The 20,144-nt window shown below is 45.7% G+C and overlaps 1 protein-coding gene across 4 annotated transcripts in view; it reads right to left on the bottom strand.

Moving 5' to 3' along the window:
- The window catches only part of LOC122935744 (dihydroxyacetone phosphate acyltransferase-like), a 477,317-nt gene that overhangs the window by 339,326 nt on the left and 117,847 nt on the right, over positions 1-20,144 (bottom strand). For all 4 annotated transcript variants that reach the window (XM_044291607.1, XM_044291609.1, XM_044291610.1 and 1 more), the window contains exons 7-9: positions 15,428-15,579; positions 15,212-15,342; positions 13,943-14,163 (exon numbers count right to left, since the gene is read on the bottom strand). In XM_044291607.1, coding sequence (XP_044147542.1) covers positions 13,943-14,163; positions 15,212-15,342; positions 15,428-15,579 — 504 coding nt within the window. The remainder of the gene's footprint in view (positions 1-13,942; positions 14,164-15,211; positions 15,343-15,427; positions 15,580-20,144) is intronic.

Below are 20,144 nucleotides of genomic sequence, written 5' to 3'. Positions count from 1 at the left end.
TCCCCCCCAACACACCAACATCACAACATATGCGGGCGAATATAAGAACGAAAACACGCAGACTCCCACCGGCCAATACGCATAATGACATCTTCACCCAAACCCCATCTGGCGGCCTCTGTTGCTGCGCCAATATGAAAAGAATGCGACGCAAACTCACTCGCCACATAACCCGCCGCTGTCAAACACTTCCGGAAGACCGCCACAAACTGATAACGCGACAACGCCGAGCCATCCTCATGCACCAGCAACACATCCCCTCCACTTGGCCGAAGCAACAGAAAATCCTCCAAACAACGCACAGGACACACCACAGAACCCGGCAGAGGCCGCAACACAATGCACACACCCCTACCCAACTGGTCCGTTTTGGACTTCCGCAAAACACACCGCAAACCCCCATCAGAAACACTCACATCCTCCCGTAACAAGCCACCCCGCCGCACACGACTAGCAGCCACCAGCTCCGAAACCCTAAACGCCCCAAAGAAAGCCAAGGAAAAAGCTGCTCTAAACACACCTCATACCAAGACTCACACACACACCCTGCCCGATCCCATAACAACTGCAGAATCTGAAACGAAACCGGACGACGAGAATCCTTCCTCACTACACTGCGACGATACCCCTTCAACGCCTGCCGCACCAAAAAACTCCGGGATACATCCGCCAAACCCCTCATACGCAACCAAAAAGCTACCGCCGCCACCGAAAAAGATAGGCCATCGCTAAACGACATTCCCACAAAATAAACCAGCAACGAGTGAAAATCCTCCACCCCTCTGCAACCCCCCACCTGCTCCATCAAACGTTCCCACTGCGACCACACCAAAGAATAAGCCGACCACGTACCGCTACTCAAGGACCGCTGCACCAGATCTAACGAGACCCCAAGGCCACGCTCCAGAGCCACTGAGGACACCGCAGACCCGTCACCTCCGCGCTCGGCACCAAGCTGCGAAAACGATCCCACTGGAAATTATCTACCCCAGGTACATGCACTGCTACAAAACATGCATTCAACTTCAGACCGTTCAAAACCAAATGACGAAGTAATCTCACCACCGGGGGCGAATTCGCCGACTGACGATTCACCGCCTGCACCACCCCCAAACTGTCACAACAAAAACGCACCCGCTTATTCCTCAACAAATCCCCCCACAACTCGGTAGCCAAAACAATAGGGAACAACTCCAACAAAGCCAAGTTCCCAAGGAAACCAGCAACCCTCCACTCCTCTGGCCAAGCACCCGCACTCCACTGTCCCTGACAAAAAGCCCCATAACCGCACGAACCAGACGCGTCCGTAAACAACTCCAAGTCCACATTAAGATTGGGCGACTCCATCCACACCGAACGGCCGTTAAACTCACTTAAAAAACTCTCCCATACTTCCAAATCAGCACGCACCTCCGCCGACAACCGCACAAAATGAAACGGGGCCTTCACACCCGCGGTGGCCATAGACAAACGCCTACAAAAAACGCGACCCATAGGCAAAATCCTACAGGCAAAATTCAACTTACCCAATACGGACTGCACCCGTCTAAGCTGCGCCTTCCTGGCAGTCCGCAACCAACCCACTTCACAACGTAAGTCCTCCACCTTATCCAAAGGCAAACGACACTCCATAGCCACGCTGTCAATCTCAATACCCAAGAACTACACCAAGGTAGCCAGACCCTCCGTTTTCTCACGTGCCAACGGAACCCCAAAACTCGCAGACACTCGCTCCATGGTATGCAACAAAACCGAACACACCCTGGACCCCGCCGGCCCCAAAAAACTAAAAATCATCAAGGTAATGCAGCACCGAACTCCAGCCCGCCTCCTGCCACACCACCCATTCCAAAAAGGAACTAAACGCCTCAAACAACGAACACGAGATCGCACATCCCATAGGCAAACAACAATCCACAAAAAACTGCCCCTCCCATTTAAAACCCAGCCAACGAAAACTATCCGGGTGAATAGGTAGCAAGCGAAACGCTGCCTCGATATCCGTCTTTGCTAACAATGCACCCTGCCCAAAACGACGCACCCACCGAACCGCCTCATCAAATGACGTATAAGACACAGAGCATAGCTCATCGTCAATCCCATCATTCACAGAACACCCAGCCGGGTAAGACAAATTATGAATAAGCCGAAATTTGCCAGGCTCCTTCTTCGGGACCAACCCCAAAGGCGAAACCCACAAATCCGGCAACGGACAATCAAGAAAAGGGCCCACAACCCTCCCGGCCGACACCTCCTTCGCAATTTTTTCCCGAAACCACCTCCGGCCGTTGCAATGCCGAAGACAAATTACGCACCGCAACCCCCACACCAACTGCCGAACACGGAATCCTAAAGCCATCCCGAAACCCCGCCAATAATAAAGCGGCCGCCTCCCTATTTGGATATGTCTCTAGAAAGGGCCCCATCACGTCCACCCTCACCGGGGTCACCCCTCTTCTGTGCAGCCTCAAATCCCTTCCCCCTACCACGCTTGAAACACCGCGCGAAACTGTGGGCACCGCCACAACCGGAACACTCATGCTTAAACCGACATTCCGACAGGTACTTGCAGCGACCCTTATTGAACTGCCAACAACAACCTCTCCTGACCCCTCCTGCTGTCTCTGACGCCGAGGAACCCCCGGCTGCCCCACGAAAGGGCTGGCTCACCCCTTTTGGCGCCGCCATCAAACGCATCCACAGACCTATGTCCTTGTGGTCCCACCGAATGCTAGGCCTAACCGCCTTCCTCTGACGAAACTGCTCATCATACCTGAGCCACTCCACACCCCCATACGTCCGATACGCCTCCCCTATAGCGTCCATGTAGCAAAAAAGAGCCGAACAACACTCCGGCGCCTTTTCACCCACCACACTAGCCAAAATAGCAAAGGCTTGCAACCAATTCAAACAGGTATGTGGAATCAGCCTATACCTCCGCTTCTCCTCCTCCTCCTTCTTACTCTCATCCGGTTTCACCCTATCCAATTGAAACTTGTCCAACGGAAGCAACGAAAATAACTCCACATACTCGCCCTTCCAGATCTTCTCCCTGACCTCAGCCTTCAAGTGAGCCCCCAACGGCCCCTCAAAGCACACATAAACTTCACCCTTAGCAGCATCCGCCAGCCTGACATCCTCCCCCGCACCTGGACTACCACCACTACCGACGACCGCCGCCGCCGTCGTCACACCCCCGACTGCAGGAGAGCCCCCCACACCAGCCGCATCTAAACGCTCACCGTCCACAACCACAGGCGCAGCAGCCCACACTGCAGCCGGAGACGACACCGCCCCAGATTTCCAACGAGACAACAAAGTCCACATACCCGCCAATAGCTCCCGCGCTAACCCGTCCTCACCAGTCTGCACCCCCCCCACCCCCACTCCAGCATCCCGCCCAGACGTCCTCTCATCTGGCTGTCCCTGGGGCGTACTCCCAGCAGCCGCCGACCGCACCGTAGCACCTCTCCGCGACGACTCCACCGACAATCCGGACGTAGAGGGACACGCGCCGACTGCATCATCCGTCTGACCCTCGGTCTCCCAAGCCTCCTGGCTGACTTCTCCGTCCTCCAGCGCCTGATCCTCCACGAAACCCCCGCCATGATCCAAGCGGCGTGGCTGCGACATGATCACCTCCCCGCAGGCAGGCCCACCGCCCGGCGGCCGCAGATTCTGGTCGTCCTCCCCTTCAACATCACTAAATCCCGGCTCCACGGATGACCCACAAATGCACGCCCCTCAGAAACAGTGTCTAACCTCTGCACTGGGGCTGAAGCAAGGCCCAGGCCCCCAGCCAGCGTGTTCCTCCGTACATTGCTGCCTGGCACACAGGACGCACCAGCAGGTGTCGACAATCCCGAACTAGCACCCCGCCGCTGCGCAGTAGACCCAGGCCTCCGGCCAGCAGACCGAGACCGTGACGCTGCCGGCAACCTCCTGGCTGATTCCACCGCCTCTGGGCCCGTGCGAGCCGAACACACAGCCGCAACATCCGCACTACCCGCATCCACTCCACTGCCAACTGCCATCACCAGCCGCGATGTCTCCCGCCGCGACCGGATGGAAGAAAGCGCCGCCCGGCCCTCACCTGGGGTAAGTGAAGCCGCGTCCTCCCGCCTGTCCCTCACACCCCCCCCCGCCAGACACCCGGGTACCACTCCTACGCCGGGCCGTGCACGCCGGGCCCCGACCATCAGCCCCGCCGACTCCGCCCACAGGCACCCTCACCGGCGACCGCGACCTACCACCGCTGCGCAAATCGCATGCCACCGCACTACGCCGGGAAAGAATCCTCCCGCTGCGTGGCCAGCAGAAGCGCTTGCTGCCGCCGGCGCCAGCGGAGGGTTCCCAGCAGGGCTCCTAAGCCGACGCCGCGCTCGAGGTGACACATCCGGGCTCAAACGCTCCGGAGGTACAGACCGCCTGGCCCTAACTCTCCCACCCACAACTGCCGGGGACACGGCAGGGGTCCCCCCAGCCGCCTCCAAACTACTAACCAGCCACTCGGAACCGTGCCGCTCCGCCGCTGCCCGCACAGCCACCAGCAAGTCCTCTAACAACGCCATGCCCGCCATGCCCAAAAAACGCTCGCCTGCACACCGCAACTCTCCAAAAGAATAATGCCCTCCGGTGCCGCCCCTCCCCCTCTACCCTGCATATAAACGGCCCGCGAAAATGACACAACACCCCCTACTCCTCCCCCGGCCCAACTCCACCCCTCCCAAAAAAATTAACCCTATCCTGGTCTGTTACTTACCCCTCAGTCAACTCTCACTGCGCTATGCCTGCGCCTCGCTCCGTTGTCCTGATTATTCAAATAATAGTTAGCTGCAGCTCTAGTAATTTTCATTCAGCGCTCGTGTGGAGCTTGCTGGATAGTTTGGCTTGGGCAAGGTGGTAGAGGATTAAAATCTTCTCAACTTGCAGATGATCATCCAGACTACCTGTCAGTCTTTTAAAAATCCCTTTGTAGACATCTTTTTGAAGGCCTCACAGCAAAATTTTTGGGATCAAAAAATTACTGCAAATTCAATTTGTTTCAAAGAAATATCAATATGTGCAAATATGTAAAAAAAAAAAAACTTGTAACTAGTAATACCTTTTCCTAATATGGTTTAGCAGAAATTACAGTATTTTTTTGGACTATAACGTTTTAGTTGAAGGGAAAAAATATGCTAAAATATTTAATAGAGTATCAGAAAAAAAAAAATGATGTTCTTTAAATATATTACTTGTGAAAAAGCATTAAATGGGGTTATTCAATTCTAAAAATGCCCCCCAATGCCTGGGCCCCTCCTATACTGTAGATTAGGTGTGCACAACCTGTGGACCGCATTTGGCCCCCAGACCCATGGTTTGCGGCCCCCTTTCTGATTGTAGAAACACAGCTGATCGTGCGATCTGCTGTGTTTCTGCCTGGAGCGCCGCAGAGCAATGAATGATAGCTCCTGCACTGTAGTAGGAGCAGGAATGGTCCTGGATGTTAGTGAGATGTTAGTGAGAAAGGAGGAGCTGAGGAGAAGCCAGAAGCGGTTTATCAACTCTTCTCCTTCTCCTCAATGAGTGCTCTGCAGTGTAGAGCCCTGTAATCACATGATCGCCGAGTGTGTTAGGGGTAGAGGAACGCAAAGCTACAGGGTCAGTAAACCCTGATCAGCTCTGTCTTTTACAAAGCCCCCTCCCCTCCGCAACAGACTGGTTTTCCCTGTAACTAGCGTTCCTTTGAATGCTCCAGTTACAGTTGAAACAATGCAAAAAAAAGTCTCTCATTGTCTCCTAAAGTTCCTTCAGTGACCTATTAGGAGCAAATTATGTAAAAAAATAATATATATAAGAAAATTATTAAAAAAAAGAATAAAATACCATAAAAATAAAACATAAATAAAAAGGAAAAAAAGGTGCAAAATAATAGCGTTCATTGTCCTTCAACAGTCTTTATGACCTCTTGGGGGACATACGTGGCAAAAATATATTTAGCAAAATAAGTAATAAACCAATAAAAAATAAAAATATTACAATAAAAAAAAGTTAAAGAAAAAGAAAAAAAGTGCAAAATTTGAAAAAACTTGTCATTGTCCCCAAAAGGTCTTTTTATGACCTATTGGGTGACATATTTAGAAGAAATATATAAAAAATAAAGTTACAAAAAGATAAAAAATAATAATAAGATACATGAAAGAAAAAACACCCACACCAACTAAAACCATCTCCATTATTACCCCATTCATGTGAAACTATACATATTATTTAACAAAAACAGTCAACACAAAACTAATTATAATATATTTTATTAGCATATTTGAAGAATAAGGAGCTATAGTTTGTAAAAAAAATAACTTTTTAAATGTTTTGTACAGTTTCCCCCAAATAAAACAAAAAAAAATACATTATAAGGCACTATGTGTCACGTAAAAAAATTGTTGCAACAAAATATTTTGGTAGTCCAACTAATAAGATAGTTTTAAGCATTTAAATCACCATGTGGCCTTTTCAGACCTGGTCATTAAAGTTTTAACCAATGAGTGCTTTCGCTGCTAGTAAGGTAAAGTGCTTGCTGATTATTGCATGGTGCCTGCAAATGGGGGACAGGAGGCGGTAATAACCAGGGAGCGCCATCCTCTGCAGTGAAGGAAAGTGCTGATTTATGAATAGGAGACTGGATGGAAGGAAATGTCGCCGCTTTTCCGGTAAATTTTTTTAACAAGTTCTTGCAGCATTTGGCCACATCACCGTTGAAGCTAGCTATTGGCTGGAGAGGTGCATGCGACAATGGCCATGCACTGCCAGGTGTAAACAGAGCGGTGACTGAAAGATGAGGGCAGTGCAGAGGACCGGAGCCGCGTGGAGCAGTTAAGAATAACTCTTTGATTTCAGGGACTATGCTGCAGCACAATATTTGAGACAATTACTAGGAACAAGTCTCCATAGGAAAGCTCATTTCTGATATCTGGCCACTGTAATCGTGTAATCTGTAATCTCCCTGTGTAATCAGGAATCTGCTACCAATAATCAAAAGAACTGAATGAAGTCAGAATGACCGTGAGTGATCATTCTTCCCCATTCACTTGGTCTGTGTAATAGGCCAATGCAATGAGCACTGATCGTTTATTGGTGGCCCCTTTAAATAGAGTGATGTGACAATGTGGCCATAAAACCCCAAAAAAGTTGTGCACCCCTGCTGTAAATCATACAGAGCCCTCTCCTGATGCTGCTGGTTGGACAGCAGAGCAGAGAGCAATACCTCCTGACCCCTCCTACCCAACAACCGTGCTGCATAAACCGTGCCACAGGTGTACTGCTAATATAGGCAGACCACGCCGTTGCTATTGGGCCCGCTGCACAGGGGAGCCGGAGCATATGGAAGGCCCCATCCCCTACGTCTTTGTCTTCTCTGCACAAGACACAGATCATTTTGAAGCACTGAGGAAGCCCATGGCCCGCCCACTTGTGTTCTTCCGACGCATCCATGATCCATGAACTCTGCCTTGGGCACACTAAGCATCAGGAGCAAGTAGAGTTCATGGGGTGGTCTGCTTGGGGCACACGCTGTCCTCAATATAAGCATACTCAGTAATATATAGATTAAATTGTACTTTATATTTGTGCAGGGAGGGAGGGGCCCAATACTGAGTTAGGTTATGGAGCCCCATAATTTATATGTACGCCCCTGCACAGTGCAGAAGCTTAGCTGAACTCTGACACAGAAAGAGATTTTAAATCCCCGAGAAGACATTCATGACCATTGCGGAGTAACTCCTCTTGCCCACCCCTGCCACCTAATAGAAGACAGAAGGAACATATATTTAAAGGTAACTTTACATTATAAGGCCTCTTGCACACAACCGTATGTATTTTGCTGTCTGCAAAAAACGGATACACAAAAATCCATGTGCCCGTATTTTGCGGAATGGCACAGCTGGCCCCTAATAGAACAGTACTATGCTTGTCCGTAATGAGGAAATACGGAAACGGAATGCACACGGAGTACCTTTCGTTTTATTTTTTGCGGACCCGTTCAAATGAATGGTTCCGTATACGGTCCGCAAAAAAAAACGGAACGGAATGAAAATACGTTCATGTGCAAGAGGCCTAAGACTCACTGAACTTTTTATACATTTTTGGGAAATATACAAAGAACAATACAGTAATATAGATGGCATACTGGTACGCAGCTCCATGAAGAGAAAGGGTAGAAGTGGAATTTATCAAACAATTGTAGCGGTTTTCTCCCACAACCTGATATACATACTCTGAATAGTTTTATAAATCTCTGCCAAAGCCGTATTAATTCCACGTGCATAATTATGAACAGCATTTTTCCTCATCACTTAATAAGTAAAAAAATAAAAACTTTGAAAAAACCTTTGAAATTTATGAATTCATTCATCCATCCCATACACTCCACCAAGCATGATTAACCCTTACGTTATCAAGGGTGTATGGACATTCTGCACCTGTGGCAGCCAGGGCACAGGTTTGTACGAATAAAACCTAAACCTAAAACCTAAAATAAAAATTTCATTCTAACCCCCTAAGGGTGGGTTCACACTAGTATTAGGGATTCCGTTATGGCTTTCCGTTATAACATGGTTATAAAGGAAAACAACAGAATCCATAAGACAGAAGGATGGATCTTGTATAGACTTGTATTAGGATGAAATGCAAAACGTAAGCCTTTAAAAGACATTCCGTTCGCTTTCCATCCTAATAAAAGTCTATGGGAATCAAAAAGGATCCATCTGGGTCCTGTTATGCAAGACGGAAAACAAAGACCTGAAAACAGGACCCAGAGGGATTCATTATGCTTTCCCATAGACTTCTATTAGGACGGAAAGCAAACGGAATGCCTTTGAAAGGGCTTCCGTTTTGCATTCTCTCTGGGTATTCCGTTATTTTCCGTTCTAACCATGTTAAAACGGAAAGCCATAATGGAATCCCTAGCGCTAGTCTGAACCCACCCTAATACCCATATATTTACTGAAATAGACACTTGTCACATTGTCAAAATGCACTCAACACAGACACCTTCATGCAACTTTGCGTCAAAGTGGAATTTTTCATAACAGTAAAAATCTGGTTTTAAGCTTGACATTTTAACCCCTTACTGACATGGTGATTTTCTGTTTTTGCTTTTTCATAAAAGAAAAAAAACTTTGGAAACAAAAATGTTTTTCTTTGCATCACCAAATTCTGACCCCTATGACTTTATTTATTTATTTATATCTAGAGAGCTGCGTGATGGCTTATACAGTCCTGATCAAAAGTTTAAGACCACTTGAAAAAAGGCAAAAATCATATTTAGCATGGCTGGATCTTCAACATGCAACAAGAAGAAATGGGAGACAAAACATTTTTTGAGCATTCAATTTAATAAAAACAACAAATAAACTGAAACAGGCTGTTTTTCAGCTGATCAAAAGTTTAGGACCACACCTCCAAAAAAAACGAAACCCCCCCCAAAACAGAAATCCAACTTCCAAACATGAACTCAGTAATGAGTAGCTCCGCTGTTATTGTTGATCACTTCAAAAATTATTTTCGGCATGCTTGATGCAAGCGTTTCCATGAGGTGAGTGGGAACATTTCTCCAAGTGGTGAAGACGGGCGCACAAAGGTCATCTACTGTCTGGAACTGTTTTCCATTTTTGCAAACTTCCCTTGCCATCCATCCCCAAAGGTTCTCAATTGGATTTAGATCAGGGGAACACGCAGGATGGGCCAAAAGCGTGATGTTATTCTCCTGGAAGAAGTCCCTTGTCCTGCGGGCATTGTGTACTGTAGCGTTGTCCTGTTGAAAAACCCAGTCATTACCAGACAGATAAGGGCCCTCAGTCATTAGGAATGCTCTCTGCAACATCTGGACACAGCCAGAAGCTCCATTGTTCCACTGAAGGAAAAAGCACCCCAGACCATTATGGCGCCCCCTCCACTGTGGCAGGTAGAAAACATCTCAGATGGGATCTGCTTGTCATGCCAGTAACGTTGGAAACCATCAGGACCATCAAGGTTAAAAAAAATTCTCATCAGAGAATAAAACTTTCTTCTTGTCATGGAACCATGAACCAGACGTACAACAGAGATGAGTGGAAATAGGAAGGCTTTATTGGAAATCAAGCCGTAGCAAAAGTCCAAACGGATGGCTAAACCGAAGCAGGGTCTTGCGTAGACAGAGGTCAGGAACCAGGAGGGTGGTCAGACGAAGCCAGGATCAGGAACCAACGGGGTAGTCAGACGAAGCCAGGATCAGGAACCAACGGGGTAGTCAGACGAAGCCAGGATCAGGAACCAACGGGGTAGTCAGACGAGGCCAGGATCAGGAACCAGAAGCAGCAGCAGTCTTAGAAGCATGTGAACACAGGAGGACCAAGCAAGGAACTGAAGCCACAGACCTTCTATATATATGAGCTAGGCATCCAGCTCCTCCCAGTGGGAAGGAGAAGCCGCAGGGTGGGAGGCTACAAGAAACCCAGAAACCAAGATGGCCGCCAGCACATGTCAAACGAAGGTAAGACCATGACACTTGTACCTTTGAATGTCCCATGTTTGGTGCTCTCTTGCAAAGTCCAAACGAGCAGTTCTGTGGCGTTCAAGGAGACGAGGTAATTGAAGACGTTTTTTGTTTTTGAAGCCCTTCAGTCTCAGATGCCGTCTGATGGTTATGGGGCTGCAGTCAGCACCAGTAAGCGCCTTCATTTGGGTCAAGGATCGTCCAGTGTCTTGACAGACAGCCAATTGGATCGTCCGGCTCAGTGCTGATGAAATTTTTTCAGGTCTTCCACTTGACTTTTTTGTTCCATAACCCTCAAGATCAATTAAGAAATTCCAAATGACTGTCTTACTGTGTCCCACCTCAGCAGTGATGGCGCGCTGTGAGAGACCCTGTTTATGCAGTTCAACAACCTGACCACGTTCAAAAAGGGAGATTTTTTTTTGCCTTTGCCATCACAACGTGTGACTACCTGACAGACAATGAATCCACATCTTTGCACAGATTTGGCCTTTTAAGGGCATGTGGTCCTAAAATTTGGATCAGCTGAAAAACAGCCTGTTTCAGTTTAATCGTTATTTTCATCCTTTTCCTTACTTCCCACAATGTTTGTTTTCAGCTCCAGAGGTTCCTATAATCCTGAAAAGCTATGTAGAAGCAGTTGTTTTATCAGGCTCAAGATTTTAGCTAGCTCTGACATGACCCCATGTACTTTAAACCATATTTTGAATCTCTGTTACTATGGACTAATCTTGCCTGACAACAAGCAGTGGACTGCAAATTAGGTGGAAGTGAGACCCCTAGTGGCTATACTTTACAGCTTGTTTTCAGGTGGACGCAGACATAGTTTTTTAGTTTTTAAAATTAGGTAATTTAGAAATTTGCAATTTGCCCCATTCTCTATTAAATTAAATGATATTGTGTAAAAGTACAGTGACCCTAACTTTCATGTGGCTAGTCCTTTTGTTCCTATGAGCTATATACTGTAGATATTTTGTAATGTAGTCTTTCTTTTCTATGAAATTATACATGCAAAAATAGAGAAAGTCAGCATGGGAGCAAACATTCTTCAACATTCAAGCACTGTATATCAATATGATCATATATGTATCTTTGGAGATTAGACATACCTGGCCAATCTAGACCTGACCACGTTCAAAAAGGGAGATTTTTTTTTGCCTTTGCCATCACAACGTGTGACTACCTGACAGACAATGAATCCACATCTTTGCACAGATTTGGCCTTTTAAGGGCATGTGGTCCTAAAATTTGGATCAGCTGAAAAACAGCCTGTTTCAGTTTAATCGTTATTTTCAATTAATTAAATGCTCAAAAAAAATGTTTTGTCTCACTCTAATTTCTTCTTGTTGCATGCTGAAGCTCTACTTGTAACCTTGTTAAGATCCAACAATGTAAAATATGTTTTTTTGTCATTTTTTAAGTGGTCTTAAACTTTTGATCAGGACTGTATTTGCAGGGCGATCAGTGGGTCTCAGTAATACCATTTTGGAGTGTGCTTGCCTTTTTAATCACATTATATTGAATATTGAGAAGTGACAAAAAAAAAAAAGGCAAATTGGCCATTTTGCCTTTTTTCCGTTACGGCATTCACTGTACAAGATAAATAAGTATTATATTTTAATATTATGGGATGTGGTGGTGAATATTATCTTTATTTTTTATTGTTTATTTCTATTTTGGGGAAAGAGGATAATTAGAATTTTTATACTTTTTTATATTTTTAAAAACAATAAATTACCACTGCTGCCTTTGGGACATTTAACACGTTCCTATGGAGTCTTGTCACAGGCAATTCCTGTGGTAGCCTCGGATCCTTCAGATGAACTGAGGCCATCAAAGTGAATTAGGTGGCTTCCCTATTATCTAGCAGGATCAGAGGGCTAAATGTCGGATCACTTGAGTCTTCTAATTCCTTAGGCTTTGCACTTCTGGAAGAGGCCAGAAAGGGGACACTATGGGTTGGGTCATTGTGATGCATGCTGTGCTCATTTTATGTGGAATTGGTAAGCACTTTTTTCGGTTTTAAATGTGAGTCTAAAAAAATCCTTTATATAGCGGAGTGCTTTGTGGTTTTAGTTTTAAACTTTGTTGAGTCTAATCTATCTGCACAGTTGAAAAATATCAGGATGTATTTCATACTAAGTGATAAGATCAATGAGGCTGTTGGTGGAAGATTGGCCATTCTCAGAAGATCTATTGTAAAGTGAACATACCAAATTTGGATTAATCCCTGAACTGCTTCCGATCTGGAAGGTAGGACTGACTCAAATAATACTATACTAAACTTTACGGTAGACTTTCTGTACTTTCTATATATTTGTATATTTATTTATAGATTTGATGATTTTTTTTGTACTATACTTTTTGCCGTGGATGTTGGAAGAGGAGTGAGACTTATTTTTGAGATAACTTATCTAAAAATTTCAACCAAACGTGTCCTGTGTCGTTGAGAAAATGCTACATTTAGTACACCGATTCATATTGCCTGGACTGCATAATAGCAGGAATCACTCTCTCACAAGTGTATAAGAGGTTCTACACAGTGGGACTGAATTACTGAGTGTGTGGGACCACCTTCACTAGACGCATCAGGTGGATGTTCTAGAAAGGAACACAAGAAGGTGCCATTATATTATGTAACTAGCTGTAGTGGTTGTATGTAGATTTAGTTGTTGTCTTGCAGCTGAAAAAAATAAATAAATGCATAATGGCTGTTCTTCTTTATAGTATCATAACTATGAAGGGACAGCTGTTTTTAGGTCTCTGTAATTTTTTGTTCAGCTATATTACTACTTGTTTCAGCTGCACAGCTAGATGCATTTCACACAGAAGGAGGGGAAGTATCACTTCTGTGAAGTCTGCCAGTACTGTACTGCTGTGACATCCTTTTCCTTACTTCCCACAATGTTTGTTTTCAGCTCCAGAGGTTCCTATAATCCTGAAAAGCTATGTAGAAGCAGTTGTTTTATCAGGCTCAAGATTTTAGCTAGCTCTGACATGACCCCATGTACTTTAAACCATATTTTGAATCTCTGTTACTATGGACTAATCTTGCCTGACAACAAGCAGTGGACTGCAAATTAGGTGGAAGTGAGACCCCTAGTGGCTATACTTTACAGCTTGTTTTCAGGTGGACGCAGACATAGTTTTTTAGTTTTTAAAATTAGGTAATTTAGAAATTTGCAATTTGCCCCATTCTCTATTAAATTAAATGATATTGTGTAAAAGTACAGTGACCCTAACTTTCATGTGGCTAGTCCTTTTGTTCCTATGAGCTATATACTGTAGATATTTTGTAATGTAGTCTTTCTTTTCTATGAAATTATACATGCAAAAATAGAGAAAGTCAGCATGGGAGCAAACATTCTTCAACATTCAAGCACTGTATATCAATATGATCATATATGTATCTTTGGAGATTAGACATACCTGGCCAATCTAGACATCCTCCAAACTCTTCAGTTAAGTTTCTGAGCCAATATATCTTCTCAACTAACAGATTGTAGTTTAAAACCAGACTTTGGAGCAATATTGTTGCTATTAAGTCCCCAGGGCTTAGTACCATGTTGGCTATTTGTTGCAGTTCTAATTTGTATGCTAAATCAGAAATAAACTTCAGAACACCCTCTGGTGGTCGCTGAAAACTATGTCTGTAATAAAAAATATATTGTCCAGTGTCAACAAGCAAAATTATTTATCAATAAAAAAAAAATGTTGTATATTCTAGCTTCTTCTAATTTAAAGCAGTTGTTTCATCTCAGACACTGATGGTATATCACTAGAATATGCCACCAATGTCATATAGGTGCGGTTCCCACCTCTGGAATAGAGACTGGCAACGCTTGCACTCATTATGCGGGGCCTATTCTGGTGAAAGGTGCAAGTCCCAATCTAAAATTGGCATTTCCTAGCAATGCATTTACATATACAGTATATATATATATATATATATATATAAATATATATATATATATATATATATATATATATATATAGGTATTGCAAAAACGAGGCAGCACTCCAGGATGAAGTAAAAACCTCTGAGTACACCGGTATCCAGGATACCGGGCATGCGCGGTGAGGCCCCAGGGACGCCGAGATGCCTGCCATTACGACACTCCACTATGTAAGTAAATATTTTTAACCATGCGGCTATTGACCGCGTAATGAACACTTACAGGTGATCACTATCATTTTTGCACTAAGCACAAGGCACTTTATGTATTGGACACAGCTGGTCTATTATGTGATCTGATCAATTGCTTATGAAATATCACAAGGGATGTAAAGATTATGTGTTGTACACAGGAGTACAAATGAAATTCACAAAGGATTATGATTTTTTTTTTGTCCAATTCATTGTTTTTATACTGTTGATTGTATTCTTGTTAATCACTTTGTTAATTGACCCACTGAGCATTATGGGTATAAATGAACATTCTGAGACACCAAATGTTATGCTTGAAAAAGACTGCAGTGAGCAGTTGAAACGTTGCACAAGGGAAATAAAGAAGGTCGTTTTTACTTTATCCTGGAGTGCTGCCTCGTTTTTGCAATACCTACAACCATATTGACCGAACAGCCTAAGGTCAGAGGATTTTTGCACCCGACTACACCTGCACAGTGCTGCTGCTCTCTCTTTGCACTTTATATATATATATATATATATATATCTCCAATACATATATGAACCAATACCTGGGTGTTAGATTATATTGAGAACGATTTATTATTCCACTGGCCATTGATCGCAGTGATACTGGATGTCCAATGTAAATGTGAATATTTCCAAAATTGTCTTTGAGTAGTTCCCTGGCTTTAATTAAGCCCTGCAAGAGAATAGCCGACAAAGATAGGCGTTGCAGTTTTCTTAAACATACAGTAGGTCTTATGGAACTCTTTATTGTATCTTACTGAAGTAGATTCTTTGGATTTTTGCGCTCCAAGAAGTTCTTGCACATGGAATGTTTCTTCTAAAATTTTCTCATAGCTGATGCTGATAGGAACCAGATAAACATCATACACTTCTCCTCTGAAGAACGGTTCAGCTACAACATTCAGTAGGCCTTAAATGAAAAAATAAGTTACTAATCTGCCACGTTTTAGTGGATGCACCATTATCTGTTTAGAAATCTAAATGGAATCTTTCATCTGGTTTGGTGCAACTAAATTACCAGCATGTTTTGAGTGGCTAAGGTTTAGGGTCCAAAACTTGCCAACATCAAACCCGTACAGGTTGGCAGCTACACGTGTGAGGACATGGGGCAAAGAACTCTGGGAAGGCGTGATGACCCATAATGTTATGCATGCACCCAAACAGCAGCCAGCCAGCCCTGTGATGTCACAGCCATATAAATACGGTGGCAATATTGGATTCAGACATTTTACAGCGTTCTGAGTGCTTGGACAGACGTGAGAAGGCGCTAGGGACAGCAATAGGAAGAACCTAAAATTGTGAAAAGAAAAAAAAAGATTTTTTTTTATAAGTACAGGGAAAGGATAGGAAGGCATAATTTCAAAGCATCTTAGTGCAGGCAGAAACACCAGAAGGCACCAGGGACAGTGCTCTAAAACTGATTTACAGGGGTGGCCATTTATATGGATACACCTTAATAAAATGAGAATGGTTGGTAATATTAACTTCCTGTTTGTGACACATTAGTATATGTGAGGGGGAAACTTTTCAAGATGGGTGGTGACTAGAGTTGAGCGAACACTTGGATGTTCGGGTTCGAGAAGTTCGGCCGAACTTCCCGGAAATGTTCGGGTTCGGGATCCGAACCCGATCCGAACTTCGTCCCGAACCCCATTGAAGTCAATGGGGACCCGAACTTTTTGGCACTAAAACGGCTGTAAAACAGCCCAGGAAAGGGCTAGAGGGCTGCAAAAGGCAGCAACATGTAGGTAAATCCCCTGCAAACAAATGTGGATAGGGAAATGAATAAAAATAAAAATGTAATAAATAAAAATTAACCAAAATCAATTGGAGAGAGGTCCCATAGCAGAGAATCTGGCTTCCTGTCACCCACCACTGGAATAGTCCATTCTCAGATATTTAGGCCCCGGCACCCAGGCAGAGGAGAGAGGTCCCGTAACAGACAATCTGGCTTCATGTCAGCAGAGAATTAGTCTGCATGTCATAGCAGAGAATGAGGCTTCACGTCAGCCACCACTGCAACAGTCCATTGGCATATATTTAGGCCCAGCACACAGGCAGAGGAGAGAGGTCCCGTAACAGAGACTCTGGCTTCATGTCAGCAGAGAATCAGTCTGCATGTCATAGCAGAGAATGAGGCTTCACGTCAGCCACCACTGCAACAGTCCATTGGCATATATTTAGGCCCAGCACCCAGGCAGAGGAGAGAGGTCCCGTAACAGACAATCTGTCTTCATGTCAGCAGAGAATTAGTCTGCAAGTCATAGCAGAGAATGAGGCTTCACGTCAGCCACCACTGTAACAGTCCATTGGCATATATTTAGGCCCAGCACCCAGGCAGAGGAGAGAGGTCCCGCAACAGAGGATCTGGCTTCATGTCAGCAGAGAATTAGTCTGCATGTCATAGCAGAGAATGAGGCTTCACGTCAGCCAGCACTGCAACAGTCCATTGGCATATATTTAGGCCCAGCACCCAGGCAGAGGAGAGAGGTCCCGTAACAGACAATCTGGCTTCATGTCAGCAGAGAATCAGTCTGCATGTCATAGCAGAGAATCAGGCTTCACGTCACCCACCACTGCAACAGTCCATTGTCATAAATTTAGGCCCAGCACCCAGGCAGAGGAGAGAGGTCCCGTAACAGACAATCTGGCTTCATGTCAGCAGAGAATTAGTCTGCATGTCATAGCAGAGAATCAGGCTTCACGTCACCCAGCACTGTAAGAGTCCATTTTCATAAATTTAGGCCCAGCACCCAGGCAGAGGAGAGAGGTCCCTTAACAGACAATCTGGCTTCATGTCAGCAGAGAATCAGTCTTCATATCATAGCAGAGAATCAGGCTTCACGTCACCCACCACTGTAACAGTCCATTTTCATAAATTTAGGCCCAGCACCCAGGCAGAGGAGAGAGGTCCCGTAACAGACAATCTGGCTTCATGTCAGCAGAGAATCAGTCTTCATGTCATAGCAGAGAATCAGGCTTCACGTCAGCCACCACTGCAACAGTCCATTGGCATATATTTAGGCCCAGCACCAAGGCAGAGGAGAGAGGTCCCGTAACAGACAATCTGGCTTCATGTCAGCAGAGAATTAGTCTGCATGTCATAGCAGAGAATGAGGCATCACGTCAGCCGCCACTGCAACAGTCCATTGGCATATATTTAGGCCCAGCACACAGGCAGAGGAGAGAGGTCCCGTAACAGAGACTCTGGCTTCATGTCAGCAGAGAATCAGTCTGCATTTCATAGCAGAGAATGAGGCTTCACGTCAGCCACCACTGCAACAGTCCATTGGCATATATTTAGGCCCAGCACCCAGGCAGAGGAGAGAGGTCCCGTAACAGACAATCTGTCTTCATGTCAGCAGAGAATTAGTCTGCATGTCATAGCAGAGAATCAGGCTTCACGTCAGCCACCACTACAACAGTCCATTGGCATATATTTAGGCCCAGCACACAGGCAGAGGAGAGAGGTCCCGTAACAGAGGATCTGGCTTCATGTCAGCAGAGAATTAGTCTGCATGTCATAGCAGAGAATGAGGCTTCACGTCAGCCACCACTGCAACAGTCCATTGGCATATATTTAGGCCCAGCACACAGGCAGAGGAGAGAGGTCCCGTAACAGAGGATCTGGCTTCATGTCAGCAGAGAATCAGTCTGCATGTCATAGCAGAAAATCAGGCTTCACGTCACCCAGCACTGTAAGAGTCCATTTTCATAAATTTAGGCCCAGCACCCAGGCAGAGGAGAGAGGTCCCTTAACAGACAATCTGGCTTCATGTCAGCAGAGAATCAGTCTTCATATCATAGCAGAGAATCAGGCTGCACGTCACCCACCACTGTAAGAGTCCATTTTCATAAATTTAGGCCCAGCACCCAGGCAGAGGAGAGAGGTCCCGTAACAGACAATCTGGCTTCATGTCAGCAGAGAATCAGTCTTCATGTCATAGCAGAGAATCAGGCTTCACGTCACCCACCACTGCAACAGTCCATTTTCATAAATTTAGGCCCAGCACCCAGGCAGAGGAGAGAGGTCCCGTAACAGACAATCTGGCTTCATGTCAGCAGAGAATTAGTCTTCATGTCATAGCAGAGAATGAGGCTTCACGTCAGCCACCACTGCAACAGTCCATTGGCATATATTTAGGCCCAGCACACAGGCAGAGGAGAGAGGTCCCGTAACAGAGACTCTGGCTTCATGTCAGCAGAGAATCAGTCTGCATGTCATAGCAGAGAATGAGGCTTCACGTCAGCCACCACTGCAACAGTCCATTGGCATATATTTAGGCCCAGCACCCAGGCAGAGGAGAGAGGTCCCGTAACAGACAATCTGGCTTCACGTCAGCAGAGAATTAGTCTGCATGTCATAGCAGAGAATGAGGCTTCACGTCAGCCACCACTGCAACAGTCCATTGGCATATATTTAGGCCCAGCACACAGGCAGAGGAGAGAGGTCCCATAACAAAGGATCTGGCTTCATGTCAGCAGAGAATCAGTCTGCATGTCATAGCAGAGAATCAGTCTGCATGTCATAGCAGAAAATCAGGCTTCACGTCAGCCACCACTGCAACAGTCCATTGTCAGATATTTAGGCCCAGCACCCAGGCAGAGGAGAGAGGTCCCGTAACAAAGAATCTGTCTTCATGTCAGCAGAGAATTAGTCTGCATGTCATAGCAGAGAATCAGGCTTCACGTCACCCAACATTGGAACAGTCCATTGGCATATATTTAGGCCCCGGCACCCAGACAGAGGAGAGGTTCATTCAACTTAGGGTAGCCTCGCAATATAATGGTAAAATGAAAATAAAAATAGGATTGAATGAGGAAGTGCCCTGGAGTCCAATAATATATGGTTAAGGGGAGGTAGTTAATGTCTAATCTGGACAAGGGACGGACAGGTCCTGTGGGATCCATGCCTGGTTCATTTTTATGAACGTCAGCTTGTCCACATTGGCTGTAGACAGGCAGCTGCATTTGTCTGTAATGACGCCCCCTGCCGTGCTGAATACACGTTCAGACAAAACGCTGGCCGCCGGGCAGGCCAGCACCTCCAAGGCATAAAAGGCTAGCTCTGGCCACGTGGACAATTTAGAGACCCAGAAGTTGAATGGGGCCGATTCATCAGTCAGTACGTGGAGGGGTGTGCACACGTACTGTTCCACCATGTTAGTGAAATGTTGCCTCCTGCTAACACGTTGCGTATCAGGTGGTGGTGCAGTTAGCTGTGGCGTGTTGACAAAAGTTTTCCACATCTCTGCCATGCTAACCCTGCCCTCAGAGGAGCTGGCCGTGACACAGCTGCCTTGGCGACCTCTTGCTCCTCCTCTGCCTTGGCCTTGGGCTTCCACTTGTTCCCCTGTGACATTTGGGAATGCTCTCAGTAGCGCGTCTACCAACGTGCGCTTGTACTCGCGCATCTTCCTATCACGCTCCAGTGCAGGAAGTAAGGTGGGCACATTGTCTTTGTAGCGTGGATCC

This window comes from Bufo gargarizans, chromosome 4, assembly GCF_014858855.1.
Source record: "Bufo gargarizans isolate SCDJY-AF-19 chromosome 4, ASM1485885v1, whole genome shotgun sequence".
Taxonomy (NCBI): Eukaryota; Metazoa; Chordata; class Amphibia; order Anura; family Bufonidae; genus Bufo; species Bufo gargarizans.
This window is presented reverse-complemented; position numbering and strand designations above follow the sequence as displayed.